Consider the following 25,177-nt stretch of genomic DNA (forward strand, 5'->3'; position numbering starts at 1 on the left):
TAAATTACAATTGTTCTAAAAAAAAGCTACAAGTGTACTTTCAATTGGCTCCATATAGTGTAGTTCCCCCTACGATTATAAATTTATACTCCCTCCGTCCTATAATATAAGAGATTTTGGGTGGATGTGACACACATCCTATTACAATGAATCTGGACATACGTACGGTATTCATTGTACTAGGATGAGGCACATTCACCCACAATCTCTTAGGTAGTGTTTGTTTGGAGGGATATCCCGGGATGGGATGGGATCATCCTATTTTTAGATGTGTTTGGTTGAGAGGCTAGAAGGGATGGGATGGTTCCAAAAGGGAATATTCCTTCAATATTCGGTACCGCTTCATCCGCGAAAATTTGGCGGACCGTGCCATCCCACTTCCTCGCTCGTGATTTTACGTGCCTCAGCGCGGTAACGCTCGCGTCCCACCACATATTTTCACCACTTTTCTTTTTTCCCTTTGCTCTTTTCTCCTCCTCACGATAGCCTCTAGGGTTAGGATTAGTGGCGGTGGCGCGAGAAGGGCGAGGCGGCTGCGGAAGTTGGGGCGAGCCGACGGCGCGCGTGCCTCCTCCATTGCCGGTTGCTGCTCTCCCTCATCCTCTCCATCCCTACCCACAAACTGCAGAGCTCGGTTTCCATTGTTCAAGGTAAAAAATCTTCATCCTCTCCATCCCTACACTGAATGGGGATTTCATTTATAGATCTGTGCATGTCTGTTTTTGTTCAAGAATGTTGTAGTATAATTAGTTCAACAATGTTATTTTTTTGGGTAAATTTATTGACAGTAGATGATGGTCATGTGTTATTTTTGTTGTTGTATCTAGATGGATAAGAGGACCAAGCTTTTAGTTTGTATTGCTGCTATAAATTTATTGTTATCAATGATGGCCATGATTATTCGGTCTAGAAAAAGAACAAGAGGTTAAGGAGAAGGTATTAGATATGGCCCAATGGTTGAAAGGGATAGGATAAGAATTGAGTACCTAGAGGAGGAATGATACAACTTGTATCGATATGCTTAGACTTAGAAGAGAAAGTTTTTTTCGTTTTTGTAAGCTGTTTAAGGATCGTGGTTTACTTGAAGATACCATCCACATGTGTATTGAGGAACAAGTTGCTATGTTTCTGCATACGGTGGGGCATAACCTTAGAAATAGGTTAGTCCGCACTAATTATGATAGGTCTGGAGAAACAGTAAGTCGTTATTTCAACAAAGTCCTTCATGCAATTGGTGAGCTACGAGATGAACTTATCAGACCCCCCCTCATTGGACACTCCAACTAAAATAGCAGGAAATCCTAGATGGGATCCTTACTTTAAGGTGTGAGATTCATCCCTATCTCATTTTATATTTATGTGAACATTGATATATTGTCCCTAATTTTTAATGTTGTTGAACACAAAATAGGATTGTATTTGAGCTATTAATGGCACACATATTAGAGCCTCTGTTCGTAAGAATGTGGAGTCTTCTTTTCGTGGTAGGAAGTCCCATGCCACTCAAAATGTAATGGCGGCCGTAGATTTTGATCTTCGGTTTACTTATGTCTTGGCTGGTTCGGAGGGGACAACACATGATGCTGTAGTTTTAAGAGATGCTTTGGAACGTGAAAATGGCCTTCATGTCCCACAAGGTAATATATTACTATAGTTTATCAAATTCTCCATGACAAATGTTGATATTTAGGAATGTGACCAACTTATCGATCATATGATAGGAAAATTCTATCTAGTTGATGCTGGATATGGAGCCAAACAAGGATTCTTGCCTCCTTTTCGTGCTGTGCGGTACCACTTGAAAGAGTGGGAGAATAATCCGGTGCAAAATGAGAAGGAGTTGTTCAACCTTAGACACTCATCCCGTCTGATTGGACAAGTGAGGACATTGATGAATCGTCAACCGGCCAAGCGAATGACCATGCATTGATGGTTCAGTTCAGGCATCGTTTAACTGATCAGATGTGGGCTGACTGTAATAACCATCATGGAGTGTAATATGTAGCCATGCAACTTGTATTTCTACCTTATTTGCTACATTTCATTTGTATTATGAACTTTTTTATTTATTTAATTCGCGTGGACAGCTTGTTGTAGTCCATTTGCCAAATGTCAGTTGTATGGATAAATGTATTGTTGTATGCTGAATTTCTAGTTTGATGAATTGATGAATGTTGAATTTCTAGGTTAATATGTTCCTGGATGCTCATATTCTGGGTTGATATGTTGGTGAATGGTAATTTTTTGGGTTGATATATTGCTGAATACTCATATTTTGGTTTGATATGTTGGTGAATGGTAATTTTTTGGGTTGATATATTACTGAATGCTCATATTCTGGTTAGAAAAAGTACGAATTACCCCCCTGAACAATTGCGGTTGTCCGATTTACCACCCTAAACTTCAGTACCAGTTATTTTTGACCCTATACTTTGTAAATCGGATGAATTACCCCCTAGATCGATTCAGGGTGGTTTTGGTCCTACGTGGACGCATATGTGGCAGTCTAGTCAGCCAAAACAGATAAAATAAAATATGGGACCCACTTGTCAGCCCAATCCCTCTTCTTATCCCCTTTCTCTTCACCCCTTCCCCTCTCTCTCTCTCTCGCTCCCTGGCGCACTGAGGCAGGCGACAGAATAGGCGGCGGTGGCGGCGGAAGAGGCGGCGGCGGCGGAAGAGGCGGCGGCGAGCCCACTTGTCGTGTCGGCGCGGCGGCCGAACCAAATCAAGAACATCGTGTCGGTGCGGCGGCGCGGGGGCGGGGGCGGGGGCGGGGGGAGCGGCGGCGAGCGCGTGCTGCTGGCCGCGCCGCGGTTGGCTTCCCGCCTCGCCGGTGTGCTGTCGCGCTCGTCGTCAGGGCCCAGGCAGAGGCGACGTCGTCGTCGTTCGATCGATCTGCAGCGGACGTGGAGCCGACGAAGGAGGAGACGGCCACGGCGTCGACCCCGACGGGCGGCGGTGCGGGCGGTCGGCTCGTGAGGGCCGGCGACGGACGGCGGCGCGGGTGGTCGGCTCGCGAGGTCTGGCGACGGGCGGCGACGCGGGCGGTCGGCACGCGAGGGCCGGCAATGGGCGGCCGAGGAGGCGAGGCGAGGCGAGGCGGCGGCGGCGGCAGAAGAGGAGGAGGCGAGCAGCGGCGATGTGTGGCGGAGGAGGCGAGCGCGGCGGCGGAGGAAGCGAGGCGGCAGCGGCGGTGAGGCGGTTGGTGGGGGGACGACATTGCCGCCTTCTCATCTCGCGCCGCCTCCTCGTCTCACGCAGTCGCCTCGCCTCGTGTCGCCAGTCGCCACCCAGCTGCACCGCCGCCGCCGCTCAAGCCCGCCCCTGTGCCGCCCTTCCCCGCCGCTCGCCTCGCCGCCACTCTCGCCTCCAGCCCGACCCCGACCGCCCCGTCACCATACCGGAGATCATGGAGCTGTACGACTCTGACACCGACACGATCGAGTCCTCGTCGTCGTCGGAATCTCCCACCCCGGTGGCCGGAACGCCTCGCGTGAGCTCGCCTCTCCGCCGCCGCCGCCTCGCCTCTCTGGCGCTTTCGCCTCTCCGTCGCGCTCGCCTCCGCCGCCGCCGCGCTCGCCTCTCCTCCGCCGCCGCCTCGTCTCTCCGCCGCGCTCGCCTCTGCCTCGCCGTCGCGCTCGCCTCTTCACCGCTCTCGCCTCTCCGCCGCGCTCGCCGCTGCCTCGCCGCCGTGCTCGCCTCTCCGCATCCGCCATCGCCTGGAGAAGTGAGAGAGAGAAGTGAGAGAGAGAGAGAGAGAGTAGAGAGAGGAGAGAGTAGTGTAAGACAAGTGGGTCCCACATTTTTTTATAAAGAGAATGTTGACTGGACTGCCACGTGTACGCCACGTAGACCAAAACTACCGCGGATTGGGTCGAGGGGGTAATTCGTCCGGTATTTATAGTTGGGGGTGAAGAATGTCCGGTTTTATGGTTCGGGGGGGTAATTCGGATGACCGCGATAGTTCGGGGGGGTAATTCGTACTTTTTCCATTCTGGTTTGATATGTTGGTGAATGGTAATTTTTTGGGTTGATATATTGTTGAATGCTCATATTCTGGTTTGATATGTTGGTGAATGGTAATTTTTTAGGTTGATATATTGCCGAATGCTCATATTCTGGTTTGATATGTTGGTGAATGGTAATTTTTTGGGTTGATATATTGCTGAATGGTCATTTTCTGGGTTGATATGTTGCTGAATTCTGAATTTTTTTATTAGATATATTGCTGAATGGTTATTTTCTGAGTTGATATATTGTTGCATGCATATTTTATTAATATATATATATATATATATATATATATATATATATATATATATATATATATATATATATATATACATATATATTTATATTACTGAATGGACATTTTTGTTTCATTTTGGCAAGGGAGGAAGCACCCATGCTTCATGGACCTCAGCTATGTCCTCTTTCATGTTTTCTCACCTAGTTAATGTTGTTGCTGGTGGCACAAGGACCTCATCTGGCTTCAAGGCAGTCCATCTCAATGCATGTGCTAGGGCGGTCAATGAAAGGTTCAATAGTACTTTCACGGGTGAGCAAATTAAGAACCATTTGAAGACACGGCAAAGAAAGTTTTCAAAGATAAATAGGCTTAGGAAAGTGAGTGCTGGCTAGTTGGGATGAGAAAATTTTCATTATTACTCTTGATGATGAGCACTATAATGGTTATATTGAGGTATATGTCTTACCTTGTGGGTTCTTTGTTTTATTTTTATAACTTTTTATTGCATTTTCTTATACAATAACTTTTGTTTCATGAAGGATCACAAGGCTAATGCAGATTATTTTAACAAACCTCTTGCACACTATGGTGAGATGCTTACAATATTTGGTAGCACCATGGCTACAGGAAAGTATGCAAAGGACTCAAGTTCAGTCCTAGGAACAGAGGATGTTCAAGATGACAATGATGAAGAAAATGATGGTCCTGCCACTACTGATGATCGTGCGGAGGCATCATCTGCAAGTAAGCCAAAGAAAGCAAAAACACAAGAGAATGAAGATGACGGGCTGATTGGTGCATTCACTAGTGTTGGTGACAAGCTTGCCTCTGCTATACTAAAGGTAGCCGAGCCGGACAATAAGCTTCCAGAAGGTTTATTTGACATATTGAAAACCCTTCCTGGTTTTGAGGAGGTCCATAGATCATTTTACTATGCTCATTTGGTTGCTAACCCTCACATTGCTAGAGCTTTCGATGGACTTCCATTTGAAAACAAGATGCATTGGTTTGCTATGTTCATTAGTGAAAAGTTCCCTGGATCAACATAGGCTTCTTGGATGAGTTGGATAGTTCTTTTGGTGTTATGTGTTGTTGGTTGGCTTATTTACCTATTATGTAAGACTTTAAACTGCCAATATGTTTGAGGCAGAGAACTTACTAGTACGAGTAAGACTTAAAATTGCTATCATGTGCAAGAATTAAATGTGAAGACCTTAAGTTGCTAATATATGTAAGACTAAAATTTGCTATTATTATGTGTGGCTTGTATTATATGTGCACTGTGAAGCTTCTGCTGCTGCTGCAGCAATTATTTTGGGCATACATGAAGTTTTATTAAATTTTTTTAATAACTTATGGAGCTATATTGTTTGTGAACAAACGAAATTGGAATTCACAATGGTCATTTTTAAATAGTGTGGTGTTCATGACTAAGTATTATTTTGCACTGTATGGTGTTCATGACTAGTTGGGGGTAACTTCACCAACTAATATCAATAGGTAGCCCTATCAGGCATCCCACCTTCATCCCTCCATCCAAACAATGTATAGGATCATTCCATCCCATTATATTCCTCAAACCAAATTAAAAAACAGGGTTCGTTCCATCCCTGTAACCAAACAAAAAAACATAATCATCCCATTCAAAAATAGAGATGGAGCTAACCCATCCCACCTTGTCCCCAAACCAAACATTACCTTATATTATGCGACGGAGGTACGTACTAGTTTCCTTTCATAACGTTTTGTATATTTTTTTAGTCATACATTTTAAAGTTTCACTAAGTTTGCCTAAAAACATATAGTAACACAAAACAAAACATATTATCAAAATATATTCAATGTAAAATTTAATGAAACAAATTTATTTAGCGTTGTGGATATTACTATATATTTTTAATAAGCTTCGATCAAACTCAAAAAAGAGTTTTACTGGAAAAAAATTAAAAGTGTCTTTTAATATGAAACGGATATGCAGTAGAAAGTTCCTTTTCAATTGGTCGACACCCATGAGCGTTTGCTTACTGGGCCCAAATCAGATGGGTCGGGCCGGATACTCCAAACGGGCCTACTAATCCTTTCGTCTTCTCTTCTCTCTCTCGCCGTCGTCTCGTCTCGTCTCCTCCGCCGCCGCGATTCATCCGACACCACCGGCGGCATCTCCGGCGAGCGGCAGCGCCGAACACCCCCAACCCCACCGAGTTCTTTACGGCTGGTGTCTCCCCTCCCATCCTCGCTACCGCGTCGCCGGCGCACGGGGAGGGTGGGGGCGTGGCGGCGAAGAGATTCCTGGGATCTCAGGGGATAGTGGACTATGGGGTCGGTGGATCTGATCGCCGCCTGCCTCGACTCCATCCGCCAGGTCGGATCTCTTCGCGACTTCTCTCTCTTACCTTGCCTGCTCGGATTCCTCATTGTTTGTTCGATTTCTTTTTATTATCATGTAAGAGATTAATTTTGTCCGGGTTAAACTGAATGTGTAAGAAGATTCCCAGAATTTTCAGTTTCTAATTATCTGAATTTTGCACTTTGGAGATGAATATGAGACTACTGCGTTTAATTGGACTATTGGAGCGATGAAATTGTTCTTTAAAAAAAAACCCATCTTTACAGCTTCCTGACCGTATTTCTTTCTCGTTCCAAAACGATAAATTACAGGAGCTGCTTAACTTGGTAAAGATTTATCCTTTTAGCTTCTGAGCTGACAAGTCGCTGTTATTCGTTCGTGATTAACTTAAGCTGTGGATAACTTTGAGAAAACAAATTCCTATTTGATGATTTGCATGTAAAACTAATGGACTTTATCTTCGTGGCTTTCACTATAGAAATTTATGTTCTTTTTTTGGTCTGTTGCTGCTTTGCAGATTGGAGATGAGATTGCAGATGCACTAGTGTACCTTGATGCAGGCACTCTGGAGGCGTTTCAGTTTATTGGAGCTTTCCCCTTGCTTCTTGAGCTTGGTGCTCGTGCAATTTGCAGCTTGGAGAATGCATCTCCGCTTGATGCTGTGAGATTACTTAAATCCCTTGCCATAAAAGTCAATTAATTATACTAGTAATAAAGAATAGATATGGTAATAATGCATACTACCTCCCAAGGTAGTTAGCCAGTAAGCTAATAGCAATGCCTCCCAAAAGTTGCAATGTTGTCTGCTCAGTAGTAATTTATGTGTCAAACTGAATGCAGCATGTTGAGTGCACCAAAGCTCAAGCATTTTTAGTGTGTGTCTGGCACATGAGTGGCAAAGTTTAGGAAGAAACCATAGTTGCAAGTGGCATTTGTTTCTTGATTTGTGTCAACTTAGAGCTAAGGACTACTCCCTCTATCCCAAAATATAAGGCATGGTCAAACTCGTCACGGTCTCCAAAACTAATCTTTGACTCATAATTTCTCATATACTATAAAGTTTGTAGGAACAAAATTATAGCCATTTGAAAGTGTATTCAAATGTCAATCCAATGATACTATTAGCAAATAAAATTCAATTTATATTATGGTATGGAGGGACTACCTTTTTGGTCCTATGACATCTTGAATTTCTGTACTTCATATTTCTTTTTCATTCTGAACTTCTTATAGATGAGAAGCAGTGCACCTAACAGCCTTCATGTTAACCTTAGTGTCAAACTCATATTTTCTTATATAAAACCATAATTTTCTTTGTTCATGTACAAAAAGTAAGAAAAAATTATGCTTTTTTTTAATGACAAATGTGCCATCCTGTTCTTTACATGATCAAAATGCCGTAACTTGTGTTTGGCAGGCTGCTGAATGGCACTCAAGTTTTGCACATCCAGCAAGGAAGATAGTAGTGATTACATCACGCCTGCTTAGTGATGCACATCGGTATATTTTGCGCTGCCTGGGAAACCATGGAACTATTTCACATTGTACTGTGTTGACAGCTATTTCCGAGGTACTTCATTCCTGCAAGAATTTGTTACTTTGATGCCTGTATTGCTTCTGAAATGCTTGAACATCCAGCCATTATTTTCCTACAATTATCTTCTGTTCACATCAAAATGGCTTTAGATTTTATTTTATTTTATTTTTTGCCTGGGGCTTAAGTTCCTATTTAATTTCCTTTGAAAAAGGTACATAGTCCATGTTAGTTTCCATATTATCATGAAGGTATCATATACTATATCTGGATTGTTTGATTTATCCTTTCTCCAGGGGATGGTCTCAACACTCATGTATGTAGTTTGTATTGTTGCATGTTGTCCATTTGGAAGCTTATCTAAACCATTATTTATTGTATGAATAATCTTAATGTCCTCTTGAATTATTTGTTGTACATAGTATAGCTGAACACATATGAGTGTATTAGTATGAGCTAATTTGTGGACTTTGTTTTGTTTGCAACCTGTGGTAACTTCTGTGGTGCTCAACCAAATGTTGATAAACAGCAATCTTGCTTCAACCCATATTATAAGATTTTTTTTTCTTTTTGCAAAACTTAAGAGTTTTTTTATTGAAAGCAAAATCATCTTAAGTTCTGCAAGCAGGATTTGAATCATTTGTGATATATTGCAGGTTGGTCACTCAGCATATGTTGATTCCCCATTTGGACCAGATGCCTTCCGGGAGTATGAGACATTACTTACTCAGGACCATGAGGAACTTCTGAAGAAGTATGAAAAGTCAGATGAGCACAAAGATACCACTTTTTACACAGGAAAAGATTTCACATCGGATGGTGGTAGATACTCCAATTGGGAATCTGGGGTGCATTATGGCTCTAATTCTGAATCTAGCCCAACAAAAAAGGATTTGTTTGCTGATGAGTCAAGCCAGCTAGAAACTAAAGGAAAAAGATTATCTGTAACTGTGACTCACTTTCCGATGATTTTCTCTCCTATTTCCTCTAGGACTTTTGTTTTGCCATCTGAAGGCACAATGGCTGAATCATGTTTATCAAACCATCATGAAGATTCCCTTAGTCCAGGGCTACCTCCCATATCTACTGGTAGATCTTTTGATGGTGATGAGATTCCCCCCGGAGTGACATTGACTGCCCAGTTCCTTTACCATCTGGCCAGTAAGGTAAAGATTTATCATAAGAACATATTTCTTACTAGTGGCTTCTTATTTTTCATTCATATAACCACTTAGTGATCCGTATTACAAAACATGTGTAGATGGACCTAAAGCTCGATATATTTTCACTTGGAGATACATCAAAGGTCATCGGGAAGCTGATGATGGATATGTCAAGTCTATATGATGTTGGTCGTAATAAGAGATCTGCTGGCCTGCTGATCGTAGATCGTACACTTGATCTCCTTACTCCTTGTTTCCACGGTGACTCATTTCTTGATAGGATGCTGTCCTCCTTGACACGCAAGGAAGGGACTTCATCCTATTTTGTGTCCAAAAATCCACAAACTCCAAGCAAGCATTCTGAAGCTACTGTTAAACGTATCCCACTAGATATAAAGGTCCCTTTTGAAAAGGTCTTCAGCAAGGAAGAACCTAAGAGTAGGACCAGTATGTTACCCGAAAGTATCATGTCATTTGTGTCTGGATGGAACTCTGCTGAAGTTGAATCTGAAGTAACCTGGCTACCTGATTACGCGGATAAAGCTCATGATGACAAACTCAGCAGTCAACATGGTAGTTTAAATGGTTCATTCCTATCCAATTATGCTGGAGTGTGCTACTTGGAATCATTACTCGACAGAGGAGCAAAAGATGGGTTAATGTTGATTAAGAAATGGCTTATGGAAGCTTTACAACATGAGAAGTTATCCTTCCCATCCAAAGGTCGGCAAGGAGCTGCCTCTGTTTCAGAGCTTCATTCTATGGTTCAAATGCTCTCTCGAGACCAGTTATCCTTAGTAAGAAACAGAGGGGTTATCCAATTGGCACTGGCTGCTGAAATGGCTCTCCAGGAGCCTCAAAGTTCTCGCTGGGATGCCTTTACAAGTGCAGAGAGAATATTAAGTGTAACATCTGCAGAGACAACTCAAAGTCTTGCCAGTGAGCTTCGTGATTTTATCAACACTAGCACTTCAGTTGAATCTCACAAGCAAGCTAATAAAACTGAGTCCTCTCAGGGCCTTCTAAGTTTCCAGGATGTTTTGCTTCTAACAATTATCGGGTATATCTTGGCTGGTGAAAATTTTCCTACATCGATTGCTGGTGGTCCATTCTCTTGGGAAGACGAGCGGTCTTTGAAAGATATTGTGGTGGACTCTATCCTTGACAGGCCATCATCTGTGAAGCTCAGATTTCTTGTTGGCTTGGAGAATGAGCTTGAAGCTAAAGCTAGACCTAAAGATGGTGACAAAAGTAATGACTCCATCGAAGCTTCTAAGAGTACTGATGATTTTGATGACCAATGGGATAGCTGGGGTGATGATGATGATAATACTGATGATCAGAAGGATGAAGCTTATGGGGACATGCAACTTAAGTTGGAAGTACGAGACAGAGTTGACCAGCTTTTTAAGTTCTTTCACAATTTGTCCAGTATGAGGTTAAGGAACCAAACTCTTGGAGAAGGCCTAGCAGCACTGAGCAGATTTGAGACTGACATATACTCAAGAAAAGGCTTGCTCTATAAGTTGCTATTAGCTGTCTTGGCAAGGTATGACATTCCTGGCCTTGAATATCACTCATCAGCTGTTGGACGTTTATTTAAAAGTGGACTGGGGAGGTTTGGGCTAGGACAGGTGAGTTATTAGTTTGTACTTCCTTGGTTCCTTTGCCACCACTCTGTAGCTATCCTTTCTCACACTCAATACTATCTGCAGTCTAAACCAAGCTTTGGCGACCAAAGCATTCTCATCGTTTTTGTTGTGGGAGGCATCAATGCCCTTGAGGTATGGTCCATATTCTTTGGTTTCAAGTATTCAATCATACCAGTATGGCATTATTGAAGCTGTGTTTCTATTATACTGTTTGGTGTTTAAATATAAATATTTGTTTATTTTGTTTAAAACTACAGTAAGAATCCTCAAATTTGACCTATATTTTCTATGTTTTGCTAGTGTACTGGTAGTGTGGCACTTTCAGAACCATCAGTTGGTACACGATTCCTATCTTCAAAATATCAGGTTACATTCCCATGTAGAAAACATGAGGTTTTAGTTAGTGCACTTTGAAAAGCGCATAAAATTGCACTCATCCAAATAAGAGATTACAAACCACAATAGAACTAAAAGGAACTTGCAAAAAGTTCTCTTTGTAAAGAAGGTACATATAATGTCTGATCCAATCTGCCGCCAAAACATTTGTTAGAATGGTAAGGAACCTTTCTATATTGGAGGAGATATGGAAAGGGATATGGATGGTTGTATTGGTATATCAATATCCGTTGGGTGTGGATTATCCAATATTTTTTAACTGATTATCCAGTGCTTGTTACTCCCTCCCCAAATTGATCATCATATAATAGAAACTAAAATTTCTCAAATTGATCATCTTATAACCGCATGGACACGGATTTCATCGGAGTGCAATTAATACAACATGGGAGAATGTGTATATTTGTGCATTATGTTTTAATCAATGCATGCACTGTGGGAGAATATGTGCATATTGTGCATGGCGTCTTAATCAATGCGGTTTAAATTATCCTAGGTCTTGGTACACAAACATTATACGATCAATTTGGGATGGAGAGAGTATTTGGACTATCTGCAACTTTTCCCATCTATGATTGTTCCTTTTCTCTGTGCAATTTGTGCTTATGTGTTGGCAAAGTATATATCGCAGTGTGAAAAAGTAAATCTTTAACAAATTAAATGATCTTTTCTATGCAAGGTCCGGGAAGTCATGAAGGCAATATCAGACAGCAGCAGACCTGATGTGGAGCTTATTCTTGGGGGAACAACCCTTCTTACCCCAGATGACATGTTTGAGTTGATGTTGGGCTCATCCAGCTTTAGTTAGTCTCAAGCTTAATTGTTGAGAAGCTCAGTCCAGTTAACACCAATGCATCTGCCTTGGACATCTTAAGAATGATCCAGATCATTTCTCCGGAAGTTCTTTCTCCAAACGTGGCAGTTCAGATACTGAAACTCTAAAGATTGTATCTTGGTGATGATACCAACAGCAAGCATAGGCAATTCAATTCATAAGCTCTTCAGATTTTTAATCGCAACTGAATGCAGCGATACAGTTCGTCTTTTGTAGGACAGCCATTGAAAACAATGACTTTTGAGAATCATCTTCTGGACATTCATTCATGCTTTGCTCAAAAGCTGGAGTCTACTGCTTTGGATCAGTCACTGTATTTGCAAGTGAAGTCAAATATGAAGTGACCCTGCTGACTACACAGTAAACACTCAAAACAAGGTGTAATTCTGTCTTAAGTTCTCTTGCTCCTAGAAGTAGCTGCTCTTCCGTTCAGAAGCCATATGTAAATTTAATCTATGTAAATTGTTTGCTGTTGATTCGAAAATCTTTGGTGTTCACTGGTCAGGAGAACTGTCAAATTAGGTACAGCATTGTAACTGAAAGAACATCATTACTCAGTTCAGTGAACTGAAGTGTACATGCACTATGTTGTGACTTGTGAGTAATATCACAACCCCCAAAAAAAGGCAAATAAAATTAGGAATAGTTTGTTATGTTCCAGAAAAAAAATAAACATATCATAATGTGTGTAATTGGCCTTTCTTTTTAGTAGGCTACATTTTCTGGTAAAACATTAATGGCAGCTTTCATAATCCAAGATACATAAATGTCTTTTGGAATTGTTTGTAGAGGAGTGGAGGCAACAATAGAAGTTGCCATATCAGAATTGGTCAGTGGTTTTGATTTGTCTGTCAGATGTGATCTTCCAATGCTCGAGGGACATGGAGAAGTTCAGCTTTTCAGTGGCATTATTGGTGAGCCATGCAGCTTAAGGAGGTTTGTGATGGCTTTCAGCTTGGATATAGTGATGCATTTGAAGTTCATTCATGGTAGATCAAAAGGGCTCCAATTTTGTTGAACATTCTTGTTCCTTTGAACCTAAGAAACATGGATATGCAAGCCATCAAATAAAACTTGAGCTCTACTTAGTCAACATTGGGGTGGCGCGATGCCAATTCTTTCTAGATGAAATGCGGATGTAGGATGATGGATGATCGATTTGTTTATAGGAAATGAATCAAATAATTATATTTTATAAACCTAACAAGTATATCTTAGAATAAGTAGCCTAAGTAATACTTTTGAAAGTGTGGCGCGAATAATCCATAAATAGTTCTGGCCCAGTATTCCAAGAATAACGGGACAAAACAAATTCCTTTGTGTTACATTTTGTTATCCTGAGCTGTATCAGTAATATTGTTTAATATATGCTTTACAGTGGTATTGTTCAATATGTGTGTCTTTGGATGTTAGTGGCATGGTTGGAAATGACAAGTCTGTATGCATGTTGGTTTGAACTTTGAACCACTTCTACCATTAAGCTTTCCTATTTGCCATTTACCTGAGGAATCTTGGGGTTCACATATTGCAGATTGGACCCTTCTCAATTATTGTCACAGAAAAGAAAAAAGATGATCACACACACACTGACACGTACTTGAGAAAAAAGGGAGCTTCTCCTAGATCTGAATTCTGACATTAGACTTGTAGAGACACTGGGAGTGTTGCTTAATCACCCTGCAGTCTCTGGCCTGAAAATGCTAGTGCTTGTAGCATTGCTTGGCATGTACTGTACCTGCCAGGCTTAAGCTCAACAGCTGTGGTTAGTTAGTGCTGGGCTAATCAAAATATTTAACCTGTTCTTTGTGTGTCCATGGAACGGCAGACATGTCAGGATCTGAATAATCCGTGCTCGTGGATGGATGCACTGAAGATGCATGCAGGGATGTCTGCTTGTTCCTGCTGCAGTGTTCAGTTCTTGCAATTTATAAAGCATCTTGCTCTTGCTGCCTCCTGTTGTCGTTCTCTGCAACTGGGCTATGTATCCTGTGATTTCGTTGATGCATTCTGTTCTTTTCCATTCTTTTGTTTCTTGCAATGTCTCCTTCTGTCAGCTAACATGATGTTCTTTCTCAAACAGAAAGAGAGAGAAAAAGGTTATTTAGCAGATTACCAAGTTATTTGGTCTAACAAGCTTTCTGATTGTCATTTTGATTGAGATAAGAATCAACTGATGATAATTCTTCTACTAATTTCTTAGTCTTGCAGCAGTAGCATTCTCTCTGGCAAGGTTAATTAGTGGAGAAATTTTACCTTACTTGAAAAAGTCTTTGTTAATTAGTAGAGAAATTTTACACTAAAAATTTTTATACCTCAAGATACCTAGTATCTATAGGTACCAAGTTTTTCATTAGAAAAATATAATATCTTCCGATACTTTTTTTTTAAAGGATGGTAAAGACTAAAGATTTCCCTAATTATTACTAGGATCATATAGCAGCCTATACTAATCTGAAACGGTTAACACATAACTTCAGAGTTTTCAGAGCTAAACCCCACATCTTATCCATGGCTACTGCAACTCAATCATCCTGCACTGCACAAGCAACAGAACACTGATCACCATCACCAGAAAGGAATTTTCCTGTTGACAGTGTGTTCAGGCATCAGGACAAGGAGGTGAAGTCTGAAAATTGTAGGCTCTTGCTGCATCTCTGAACTTTTGCTGTTTTGCACTGCACTGGCATTGCATGCATCCAGCTTGCTGAATATGATCACTGTCCCCGGACGGCCCACCGGAGACGGAGAAGAAGGCGGGCGACGACGGCCGCTACAGACGCCGAGGAGACGGCGCGGCTACCGAGGCCGGAACGTACCGCCACGGCACATGATCCAAGGCATCTGGAGTCTAGCTGAACAAACAGTTGAGCTCAAGGTAGAGACGAGCTAAGCTAGGGGTGATTAATTTGGCAGCAACTCCTTGTTCGTTTTTCTTCAGAAATGTTCAGAGTTCAGAACCCATCCGATCGAAACAGTTGTGGTGATGGAAGGCAGCTCATGCCGTGGAGTGTTTTCCTGTTTGGTGTTCGTCTTCCTCCCACAATCCGTTGTCATCTAGCTGTTAGCGTTTCTGCAGAGAGAGAGAGAGGTGTTTGTCTGACAAGTGCCCATGGAAGCTGTCCATGCTCTGACCGAAGAACAATTCAGACACTTGAAGCTACTTAACTCAATAATGCCTCTTGCTTTGTTTCATTGTGGATATTTTTTTTCTTCTATTAGAACAGTAGAGTTTGAGATATTATACCGTTTCTATGCAATGCAATGTGTTTCATGTCATCTCATGTTCCCCACCTGCAAATTTCCTGAAATCTTGGGAGCAGTTAACATAAACCTGAAATTTTCAATGCAATGTGTTAAAAATGTTAAAAAAAATTTAACACATTGCTGATGGTGCATGATCCAATACATTGCATTGCATTGCAGATTTCAGATGTTGCAACATTTTTTTTTGGAATAATTGTTGCAACATTTTTAACTGCAACATTTTTAACACGTCTGAAAAACTGGAAATTTCTGACCTTGCAACATCTTTAACTGCCCAGTTAGCTGGCTCAATGCATTAGGATTCTTATTAACTTATCCTAAAATCTTACCACAGATCCAAACTACAGAGCCCTCATGATGCAACCATATGAGAAGCTGAGAATTACTACTTTGTTTATTCAGTCCTGGACCTCCTTTGTCCTGTGGCTGCATCCATGCATGCATATATCATATATCATATATGACTTTATGGGACTAGATGCACACATATGGTCTCCAAGCTAGTCCTTTCTTCACATCACAGTAAGGACATGGACCACAGCTTTGTAGCATCAGCTTCAGTTGATGTATACTTATCTTCCTTTACCCTTTTGTAATTAGAATTCAGTATCACCTTTTCTGGGACAAAAGGTGGACCATTGCATGCATGGATGCAAATGCAGGCCTGCATGCAGGTTCTTCCTCTGATCTGCAAAGCTTGCAGACTGCATGCAGATTAAGCTTTTTGCCCTCTCTGTCAGTCATGTGATTCTTCAAGTGTGATTGTCCTTGAGGGATGTGGGTATGATCATCAGTTAACAGCATCATCAGCACCATTGGATGTCTCTGCATTGTAAAGGATCAAAGGAGGCCATTAGCATTGGTGTATTGGTAGGACCATTTGATTTGATACACCCAAACATATGTGCACTTCTAAATTGAGTACTGCCACGGCATGAAAAGTTGAAAACTTGCTTGCAATAATACTTGTTCACTTACTAGTAGGAATCTGAATCTCCAATACTTGTTTAAAAGACAGAGGCATGCACAACATTGCATCACAGAAGCTATATCCATTTCTATCAAATTAATTAGGAAAGAAATGAAACGCCAACAAAAAAAAACCTAACTGAACATGCATCACACCTATGATTCAGAGAGATACATATAGTTCAATTCGATCCATCATATATCATCATCAATCATACACACATACACACATACATACATACATACATACAGGAATTAATCTCTCTCCTCACAGACACTAATCATAATCAACAATGCCATGAGCTCGATCGCCATGGAAGATTAAGATAGATGATGAAGCTCGCATGCAATCTCTCAACTTTTTTTTTCTTCTCTCTCTGTGCATCAATGCAATTATGCAACAGTAGGTAGCAGGATTAATTAACTCCTCATCAAGAAATTAACCATGGTAAAAAAAATTAAAATTCTAGTGTCTTGGAGGGCACTGGTAGCACTTGGTGAAGAGGCCAAAGGTGTCAACTTGGCGAACGAAGTTGACCGTGCTCGCCCATCCGCCGAAGCCGAAGCCGACGACGAGCACCCACGCGACGACGAAGCAGTTGGCGGCGAACGTCCCCGGCCAGCCGCCGAGCGCGCGCGGCGGCGGCTCGACGGCGTTCTCCCTGGCGGCCGCCGGCGCGAACGTCGCCATGTGCGCCATCGCCGGGATGATGTAGACGGTGAAGCTGACGAGGAAGGATCCGACGGTGGAGTTGATGGGGCCGAAGAAGGGGAAGATGACGGCGAGGAACCAGATGGGGAGCACGACGGGGAGCCTCGCCGCCGCGCGGCGGAGCACGCCGGCGCCGCCGTGGACGCCGATGGCCTTCTCCCACACGAAGTAGAGCGGCGTGCAGGCGAAGCCGAAGGTGATGAACTGGTGGATGAGCATGAGCACCACCGCGGCGTCGCGCCACGGCGTCCGCGGCAGCAGCGCGAAGGCGTTGGAGTGGTCCAGCAGCGCGTCCCCGAACGCCCAGTACATCGCCGCCGCCGACGGCAGCGTCAGCGTCAGCACGTACGCCGTCGCGGCGAGGTAGATCATCTTGAACCGCCGCGGCCTCCACATGGCGTGCATGATCTCCACCGTCACGGCGTGGCCGCCGAACGTGTAGAGGATGTTGGTGGCGCCGGTGAAGTAGAGCACCATCGTCTTGCTCGGCCCGGCGCGCGGCGCCGCCCCATCCACCTTGCCGTGCACGACGGCGGCGACGGTGAGGTACCACGCGGTGTAGGACGTCATGAGGAGGCCGAGGAAGGACCAGACGCGGTAGTTGTGGAAGGACGGGACGAACACCGTGGTGGCGCAGCAAGCCCCGAAGATGTAGGTCCATGTCCGCTTGTCGAGGCGGTCGTTGATGTAGTAGATGTTGCTGGCGCAGGCGATGAGCTGGATGACGGAGCCGAAGAGGAGGAAGGTGCAGTTGAAGAGGAGGCCGGCGTTGCGCCAATGGCGGCCGAGGAGGCCGTCGAGCACCTCGAACCACTGGATGACATGGTTGCGGAAGTCCACCTTGTCGCGCTCCCGCCGCGTCCGGTACTCGACGTAGAGCACGCTGATGAGGTAGGCCGTCCACGACCCCATCAGCCCGTAGAACACCTGGAACGCCACCCCGGACGCCATGCCCAGCTGCGAGAAGGAGTAGGGCAGCGTCAGCAGCACCTGCGCCACCTGCACAGAATCACGCCATTGATGACGTCAAGATCGATCGTAGTGATCGCCATGAGAGTGTCATGTCATGTCATATGACGACGGATTGAACCTGGTTGGAGGCGCAGCTGAACCAGGCGTCGTAGACGGAGCCGCCGTGCCAGAAGAGGCTGGAGACGGCGAGCTTGCCGCGCCGCCTGCCCGACGCCGCCGCGGCTCCGCCGACGCCTTCGCCGGCGGTGGCGGCGCCTTCACGCTCCATCTCGACGTAGTTGCCCGCCACGATCGTCTCCACCTTCTCCGACGCCATGTCGATCGATCGATCGATGCTTGATTGATTTGCTTCTGAATTGTGATCTCTCGATCTAGCTAGCTCTGATCGATCGATCCACTGGATGAACTGGGGTCTTGTAGTTAATTGGATGGGCACAGGCTGTGGTGCAGGCTGGCTATTGATTTATAAAGAAGACGCTCGTCGATTTGTACTGTCTTGTCGTGTGTATTTTAGAATTTAGAGTGATGAGAGTAGCTAGCATGTGTGTATGTATGCAATATATGGATGGGGCATGCAGCTAGCAGCACACGAGCGGCCATGCCACTGATATAAACAAGTGATAACAACTACACATATATCTGAGCTTATTTGTTATTCCCGATCTCTTCTTTCTTGTATTTCATAGTCGTAAAACCGTGTGTCGCACAGCTATTGTTATTGACATTTGAAATATTTTTTTTTTAATTTTTTGAGGTCACATATACATTTGTCGACAACTTTTCTTCTAGAAATTTGACAGATGTAATTATGGTACAATCGAGTTGTAATTACATTGTAACTACAATGTCACTTGTATGTAACTTTTAAAAATCTCTTCGTAGCATGCTATTTTCGTGAAATGGAGGTCAACCGAATCCTCTCACATGTACGCACAATTTGATTTTTTTTCCTTCCTTGCCGGTAAGAATCTTGAAACAAATCTAACAATTCAAATTTTTTGTGAAAGTTGCGTACAAGTTATATTATAGTTATATGTAAATTACAATGTAATTATATCATGATAGTACTATAATTATATATGTTAAATTTCTAGAAGAAAATTTATCGACAATTATATAGCAAAACTGAATGGTTTCATAATTCTGAATTAATAAATATTGAGTTGTACTCAGTTTGTAATCTTAGTTGTAGCTTACCGACATTTTGCTTAGTCTAGAATTTGGAATCAATAAAAACCCCGTTGTATCCAGTTTGAAGCCGGGTTTTATAAATTCCCATTATAAAAAAAAACATTCATCATGAAGTATAAACTCCCACAATATGTAGATGTAGAATAGATAAGTTTTTAACATGACCTGAAAAGTTAAATGCATATAGATCATGTTAATATGATCCATCTAAAATGGTCAGATATTTTTTAACGTACGTACGACCAGTTTTTAGCAAGTACCAATTAGGTTTAGATACGTAGGAGAGATCTATTGTATATATAAATATTCTGATTGTTCATTGTGCTCCAAAATAAATAAACATAATATGGAATATTACATGTTCTTAGTACTACGAGCTATGATTTTCTACTAATATATTCATGTATGAAAAGATCGGAGTTTAGTGTATATATTATCTCTGCATGCATGGCTCCAGGGGATGATCTAATATAAGGACGGCAAGGGCTCGAGTCTCCACTACTGGTACCAGAATTATGAGAGCTCTTATAAAGATCTCACTAAAACTTTTTGTCATACATATATATAAAAAGGGTTAGAGTTTTGTCTAGTTTATTTAGATCTTTGCTATATCTCTCTGAATCTACTACTGCATGGCTTGGCTAGGCAGTGAGACAGAGAGTCGTCAAAGACATGGAAGTACAGATTATGTATGTATATCTTCTGAATAATCATTTCTGATAATATATATTGCTGTGATCTCCAGGGCCGGCCCTGACTTTTTGGTGGCCCGGTGCGGAAAAAAAATAAAGGCCCCCATTCACCATAAAAAAACAAGATAATATTTAAAAACTCATTGTCATTAACGAATTTCAAGCCTAATACCATAGTATACATATTTTGGAGGCCCCTAATTTTTAGAGGCCCATTACGGTCGCACCGTTCGTACTGCCCCAGGGCCGGCCTTGGTGATCTCTATAGCAGATAGCTAGCCAGATCGATCGATGCGGTTGGAGCTTAGTACTAGGAGACGTGGCCCATGCATGCAAAGTTGGCCAATGATCAACGATCCATGCATGTCCGGATTGTTGAGTTGTGATCCAAATTCATTTACACTTAATAAAGGCCAGCTTCTGCCGTACGGATCATCATCCCTTTTAGGGTTCCACTATATATATACCTCTTGTAAGCCGCCGTGCGGCGATGTAACCTCACCTCAGATATAGTGAAATATTTTGCTGGCTAGCGCCCGTGGTTTTTTTTCTCCTGTTTTGAGAGGGTTTTCCACGTTAAATCTCATGTCTTTTGTAATTGATCTATTGTTTTTTATCGTTTGTTCGTCTATCGTTTCCTAACACGGATGTCCCCTTATCATTGGCCGACGATATATAGAAGATCTCAACACGACAGCTAGTTACACTGATCGGCCATCATCTCGATTGATTGCAAAAGATATGCATGCGCACAGAGGCCACTTCTATCCTTAATTAGTTAATTAACACGAAAAATACGCACTTAATTAGTTTTTCGATACTCCCTCTTTTATGAATATTGTAAGACGTTTTAGATTGTGTAAGAAAAAGAAGTTTTCGATTTATCCTAAATTAAGTTTCATTAATTTTTAACAAGTTTATATAGAAAAATATAGCAGCATTCTCAACACAAGACAAATATACAACGGAAATATTGGATTTAATGAAACTTATTCGATGTTATAAATGTTACTGCGTTTTCTATGATCTTCGTCAAACTTGAACCTTAAACGACTAATTATAATACGGAACGGCTAATACTCCATTTCTCTGTTTCACTATACCTATCAATATAATTTTGATTGTCACTGTTTTACTTTTAATTAGTTTGACGAACTTTCAAATCGTTTGTTATGATGAACGGATATATTTATTGTCTAACATACTTCAATAATATGGTAGGTTTTGAATACTCTTGAATTTATTTATAAGTCAGCGGTGGACAAAATAAAACAAAGCCAATCAAAATTAGTAAAGTATTATGAAATAAGGGAGTATTGTAATATCTACAGTAATTTGGTCATTACTCAGACAGGAATTAATACTCCCTATACGTCTAAAAAGACTTGATTTCTCTAAGCAATCTAAGAAAATTTACTAGTGAAGAAAAACACCAAAGTGTCTCTTATTTAGTATTCCCTCCGTTTCATAATGTAAGACTTTCTAGCATTGTCCATATACATATAGATGTTAATGAATTTAAACACATACATATGTCTAGATTCATTAACATCTAAATGAATATGGATAATGCTAGAAAGTCTTACATTGTGAAACGGAGGAAGTATTATTTGTAGGAAAGTAGTATTGCCAAATGGGTAGCTAAAGGATATATGTTGAATGGATAAAACTCCACGATTTATATGGACAAGGGTAGGGGATAAAAATTAATTCTTTTTTTAACAAATATTGAACGCAGTAAATTAAGTCATTTTGGGACAGATGGAGTAATAACTATTTTAGAAGACAATATTAATATTATTTAGCAGCGTGATTAATAACGATGTGTTCAGTGGTCTTGTGCGCAATTAGTAAATATTTATTTTAGTTTTCGAAAGTGTTTATAGGGATAAAATGTACGTGTATATATGTTCATAGGAATAAGTATGTACTCCATCCGTTTCAGAATGTAAGACTTTTTAACATTATCCACATACATATAGATGTTAATGAATATAAAGACATACATATGTCTAGATTCATTAATATCTAAATGAATATGGACAATGCTAGAAAGTTCTATATACATATAGATGTTAATGAATTTAAACACATACATATGTCTAGATTCATTAACATCTAAATGAATATGGATAATGCTAGAAAGTCTTACATTGTGAAACGGAGGAAGTATTATTTGTAGGAAAGTAGTATTGCCAAATGGGTAGCTAAAGGATATATGTTGAATGGATAAAACTCCACGATTTATATGGACAAGGGTAGGGGATAAAAATTAATTCTTTTTTTAACAAATATTGAACGCAGTAAATTAAGTCATTTTGGGACAGATGGAGTAATAACTATTTTAGAAGACAATATTAATATTATTTAGCAGCGTGATTAATAACGATGTGTTCAGTGGTCTTGTGCGCAATTAGTAAATATTTATTTTAGTTTTCGAAAGTGTTTATAGGGATAAAATGTACGTGTATATATGTTCATAGGAATAAGTATGTACTCCATCCGTTTCAGAATGTAAGACTTTTTAACATTATCCACATACATATAGATGTTAATGAATATAAAGACATACATATGTCTAGATTCATTAATATCTAAATGAATATGGACAATGCTAGAAAGTTTTACATTGTGAAACGGATGAAGTACGTGTGTATATGAGCGGTTTTCATCTAGAAAGAGTCATGCAATGCTAGCTAGCTGTTTATATAATCAACAAAATATTGCATACATATAGTTGTGCGTAGTGTAATTTGCTAGTATGGAAGCACATATTATATATACACACACGTACTGTCGAAAATAATTTTAATTTCCTCAATACTATACTCGATCAATTAATTGCTTTACTGCGGCTTTAGACAAGATCAGATTTCATACAAATATTTTTTTCCATATTTTTATTGTTAGTGACATAGTGTAATACATGGAGGGGGTTCTATCTCTCCATCTCTCTCAGCTGCTGTATACATATGGTCGGCAAGCAGATCAGAGAGAGCAGTGGCATAACTAATTAGTTGTCACACGTGTAGCACAATAATGTGGAGCACCATTGCCCACTCGTGGAGAAATCATGTTCAAGATGAATCAAACACAGAAGGGACCATAAAAATAAAAAAAAATGAAATTAATTAGAACGGGGCATAATACTAATTAATGACATAGTAGTATATATAAAAGGAAATTAACATAAGGTAAATATATAACCATATAAAGAAATATCATGATCAAATTAAGCAATTAAAGTCATATATAGTGTATTACCACACATTTGCCAGGTCATGAAACCGTTCTATATACATGAAGTATATGTAGGTCTATTATGATAATTGTAGTTAGTCGTCTTGGTATGTCTATTTTTCAATAGACATTATATATTTTTGAGTCGTTATCATGGTACTATTCCCATCAAAATAGTCTCTTCTGACTCATAAATGCATCAATGCATTTTTTTTTAATCCATCATATATCAATGCATCCGGCTCAGAATAATCATCAGTGTTCTTTGCTTGATACAGGAGAACTTCTTTGTGAATCACATAAAAGTGTCAGGAAAGTGGGGAAAAAATGTGATGTGTGGGGACTCAAAAATATCAAAATTAAATTAAAGTGTGCGTTCACAAGTTATGATTGACAAGGTTCTACAAGGAATCAAGGAGGTAGGCCTAGCCAACTTTTTTTAATAGTGCTCCTCTTTTTTTTCCTCCTTTAATTTCTATATGATTCAATAAACAAGGGGAAATATAGTGTACTACTCCAGTAGTACTAGTGATTAATTTGGAATCGGAATTTCACTTTGCATATACTCATATTAAGTAACAATAGAAGATCAATGAAGTACTAGTCTTGGGGCAAATTCAAATCAAATATCACTTCCCAGAACGTGCAGTCATGCACCAAGAAGTTGGTAGGTCTTGATTATGATGATGAGCTCTCACTTGTTGAAACATGCTTCTCGGAAAACAATAATTAGGGAAAAAGCAAATCCTGTTGATGTAATACTAGTTGCAAAGTAGTAATGTTATGCGTGTCATCAGATCACATAAGCCAATGTACGTAGATGATTTATTATATGAATTAACAAAATATATATAGTATTCCCTCAGTTCCAAAAATAAATATATGTACTTCTAGGATTCAAATTTTATACCACAATATAAAATTTCCATTTATTCTCATCATTTCAATGTTTCTAAAGCCAATCAAATGCTTGGAAAGGAAATCTAAGCAATTTGAAATTCAAAAATTGATAACTAAAGTGATTAAAAAGGATTTTTTTTACCTAACTTAGTATTTGTAAACAACCTAGAAATCTTTATATTTTATAATGGAGGGAGTAATTGCTACGTATATATTTCTACATTGAATGATATTTAATAATAATAAAGATCTAAAAATAGCTCTACGATTCTACTATTCTTAGGAGACTGATTAACCAAGTGAATTACAAATCGAGTATATCAAAAACTATAAAAAGGCCAGCCCAACACACAGTAGAATGAAAATGAAGTTGCAATGTGTTGAGAGTGCCAACCTAACTAATGTCTGGAATATTTCTAGCCTATTCATGAAGATCAGCCAACTTTTTTGACTTGCACCAAACTGCCAAGCTAACTTAATTATTGGAATATATATTATAATCAGCAATCAGAAAAAAGGGGGAAACAACAATGTCTACCGAATAGCTAGCTAGGCCGGTGTGTAATTGGCTTCATATATGTGCATACATATATATTGCACAAACGACCTATGCTTCATACATGAACGTTACTCCATCCGTTTAAAAATATATAACGACCTAATATAAAATGAGACATATTCTAGTAATATAAATCTGAATAGGGATTTCTTAGTATCGAGATGTATCCCATCCTGTATTACGTTGCTATATTTTGGAACGGAGTGAAGAATAATCAATCAACTGAGCTTACTTGCTTGGTAGCTTCCAACTCTGTGTGATCTCATGATTACCTTTGGAGCTGCAGTTAGCTGTTGGTTACTAAAGAAACTAAAGGTGCAATATAATATAATGGTACCCTTAAGCTTAATCTCTCTCATCATGGCCGCCCTCGATCTCATGGTGGCCTAGCTACCTTTATTTCTGAGACTTTTTCATCTCTGAATCTGCCGGGACCATGCATATGCATAGAGGTGCCCCAATTTCTCTATCTTTCGGACCATCTCATCAAAAGGACGTT

At 40.7% G+C, this 25,177-nt stretch overlaps 2 protein-coding genes and 1 pseudogene across 2 annotated transcripts; 2 read left to right on the forward strand and 1 right to left on the reverse strand.

Annotated features, from left to right (window-relative positions):
- The first annotated feature begins 906 nt into the window (after positions 1-906).
- LOC107279280 (uncharacterized) lies at positions 907-2,191 on the forward strand (annotated as a pseudogene).
- A 4,162-nt stretch (positions 2,192-6,353) lies between these two features.
- Positions 6,354-12,852, forward strand: LOC4349884 (sec1 family domain-containing protein MIP3). Its single transcript, XM_015762088.3, has 7 exons — positions 6,354-6,614; positions 7,117-7,260; positions 8,017-8,169; positions 8,790-9,299; positions 9,395-10,930; positions 11,012-11,080; positions 12,024-12,852. Exons 1-7 carry the CDS (start codon positions 6,567-6,569, stop codon positions 12,150-12,152), a joined length of 2,589 nt encoding a protein of 862 aa, XP_015617574.1. The 5' UTR covers positions 6,354-6,566; the 3' UTR covers positions 12,153-12,852.
- A 3,738-nt stretch (positions 12,853-16,590) lies between these two features.
- LOC4349885 (putative auxin transporter-like protein 4) lies at positions 16,591-18,630 on the reverse strand. Its single transcript, NM_001423165.1, has 2 exons — positions 18,215-18,630; positions 16,591-18,123 (listed from the first exon to the last, which is right to left on the reverse strand). Exons 1-2 carry the CDS (start codon positions 18,410-18,412, stop codon positions 16,879-16,881), a joined length of 1,443 nt encoding a protein of 480 aa, NP_001410094.1. The 5' UTR covers positions 18,413-18,630; the 3' UTR covers positions 16,591-16,878.
- Between the last annotated feature and the right edge of the window lie 6,547 nt (positions 18,631-25,177).

This window comes from Oryza sativa, chromosome 11 (genome assembly GCF_034140825.1).
Source record: "Oryza sativa Japonica Group chromosome 11, ASM3414082v1".
Taxonomy (NCBI): Eukaryota; Viridiplantae; Streptophyta; class Magnoliopsida; order Poales; family Poaceae; genus Oryza; species Oryza sativa.

Bases quoted from the DNA above. Each gene is read 5' to 3' on its own strand.
- LOC4349885 (NM_001423165.1), bottom strand. From the start codon at position 18,412: ATGGCGTCGGAGAAGGTGGAGACGATCGTGGCGGGCAACTACGTCGAG. The intron at 18,124-18,214 runs GTTCAATCCGTC...GATTCTGTGCAG, and splicing joins TCAGCTGCGCCTCCAACCAG to GTGGCGCAGGTGCTGCTGAC.
- LOC4349884 (XM_015762088.3), top strand. From the start codon at position 6,567: ATGGGGTCGGTGGATCTGATCGCCGCCTGCCTCGACTCCATCCGCCAG. The intron at 6,615-7,116 runs GTCGGATCTCTT...GCTGCTTTGCAG, and splicing joins GCCTCGACTCCATCCGCCAG to ATTGGAGATGAGATTGCAGA. The intron at 7,261-8,016 runs GTGAGATTACTT...TGTGTTTGGCAG, and splicing joins ATGCATCTCCGCTTGATGCT to GCTGCTGAATGGCACTCAAG.